Raw genomic sequence first — 1,170 nt, 5'->3', positions numbered from 1 at the left:
TGTGTGTGTGTGTGTGTGTGTGTGTGTGTGGACAGGTGGAGTGTGTCGTGGAAACCAGAGATAAGACCCAGAGTGTTCAGCTGAGGAAGACTCTGAATGAGCGGTACCCCTCCATATGCTGGCTGGACCGGTGATCAGAACCACAGATGTTCTGAAAGGAGGTGGTTCTTCTGGACCGGGTCAGGACGTGTTGAGCAGCATGTAAACAGGAAGTGATCACTATGAATTCTTCTTCTGTTAGTCCAAAACACTAAACTGACCCTTTAACCCTGAATCAAGTTTATTTTATATTTAAATCCTGTAAATAAATCAGTCTGTAAATAAATAAATAAATAAATAAATAAACAAATAAACAAACATGTTAGAAAAACAGGAAGTGAAGCAGAAGTTTTCTTCTCACAGGAAGTGAGTGAAGACCTGGTCGATGAGTTCAGACGGGTCGGTTAAGATGAGTTAATGCTCTTAACTTTCTAAACCCAGAACACCACGACCCAGTTCTGCTGCCTCATCCAGAACCTCACCCGACTGATCCGGACTTCTGTCAGAACCGTGTCATATATATGGTCTGATAGTCAGAGTTTAGTCATTAAAGGGATGTTTCAGTCTTTTTAAAAAGAGGTTCTGGTTCTGGTTCTGACATGATCTGAATAAACAGTGAAGTTAAACAAACTGCAGCTTGAAAATGACTCTTTATTGTTAAAACTAGGACTCAACACTTCATATAGGTCAAAATAAAAACGGAATGTGTCTGTCATCATCATCATCACCATCATCATCATCATCATCATCAGTTAGCAGCTAAAATTAAACTAATCTGTAAACAATTACTTCCTTCAGGATCAGTTTTATTGCACCGTTAATCTGATTTATTATTAAAATATTTTTAGTGTTTGAAGAAAACTAAACACTTTAAAAGTTTAAAGTCAAAACTCAGCTGTTCTGATCTCAGCACCAGACGCACCAGGAAGTGCCTTTAGGCTCCGCCTCCTGCCCCTCAGGTCAGCGCTGCTTGGGTCGCTCCGGATCGTACTTCAAGAGGAGGCCGAGGGAGGCGAAGCCGAACAGGAAGGTCTGGAAGAACCACAAGAAGCGAGCGGTGGGGCTGGAGATGCCTTTGTTCCTGCAGACACACACACACACACACACACACACACACACACACACACACAC

At 42.2% G+C, this 1,170-nt stretch overlaps 2 protein-coding genes across 2 annotated transcripts in view; one reads left to right on the top strand and one right to left on the bottom strand.

The window, feature by feature from the left end:
- The window catches only part of LOC106534733 (threo-3-hydroxyaspartate ammonia-lyase), a gene marked incomplete in the record, with an annotated part of 9,894 nt that extends 9,324 nt beyond the window's left edge, over positions 1-570 (top strand). Inside the window, 1 exon segment of the mRNA XM_014031465.1 lies at positions 36-570. Within this exon segment, the coding sequence (XP_013886919.1) occupies positions 36-134 (99 nt within the window).
- A 100-nt stretch (positions 571-670) lies between these two features.
- tmem254 (transmembrane protein 254) overlaps positions 671-1,170 on the bottom strand; it is a 7,987-nt gene continuing 7,487 nt past the window's right edge. Inside the window, exon 4 of the mRNA XM_014031468.1 lies at positions 671-1,120. Within this exon, the coding sequence (XP_013886922.1) occupies positions 1,000-1,120 (121 nt within the window). The 3' untranslated portion in view covers positions 671-999. The remainder of the gene's footprint in view (positions 1,121-1,170) is intronic.

Source organism: Austrofundulus limnaeus, unplaced genomic scaffold, assembly GCF_001266775.1.
Source record: "Austrofundulus limnaeus strain Quisiro unplaced genomic scaffold, Austrofundulus_limnaeus-1.0 Scaffold1256, whole genome shotgun sequence".
NCBI classification, from domain to species: Eukaryota; Metazoa; Chordata; class Actinopteri; order Cyprinodontiformes; family Rivulidae; genus Austrofundulus; species Austrofundulus limnaeus.
This window is presented reverse-complemented; position numbering and strand designations above follow the sequence as displayed.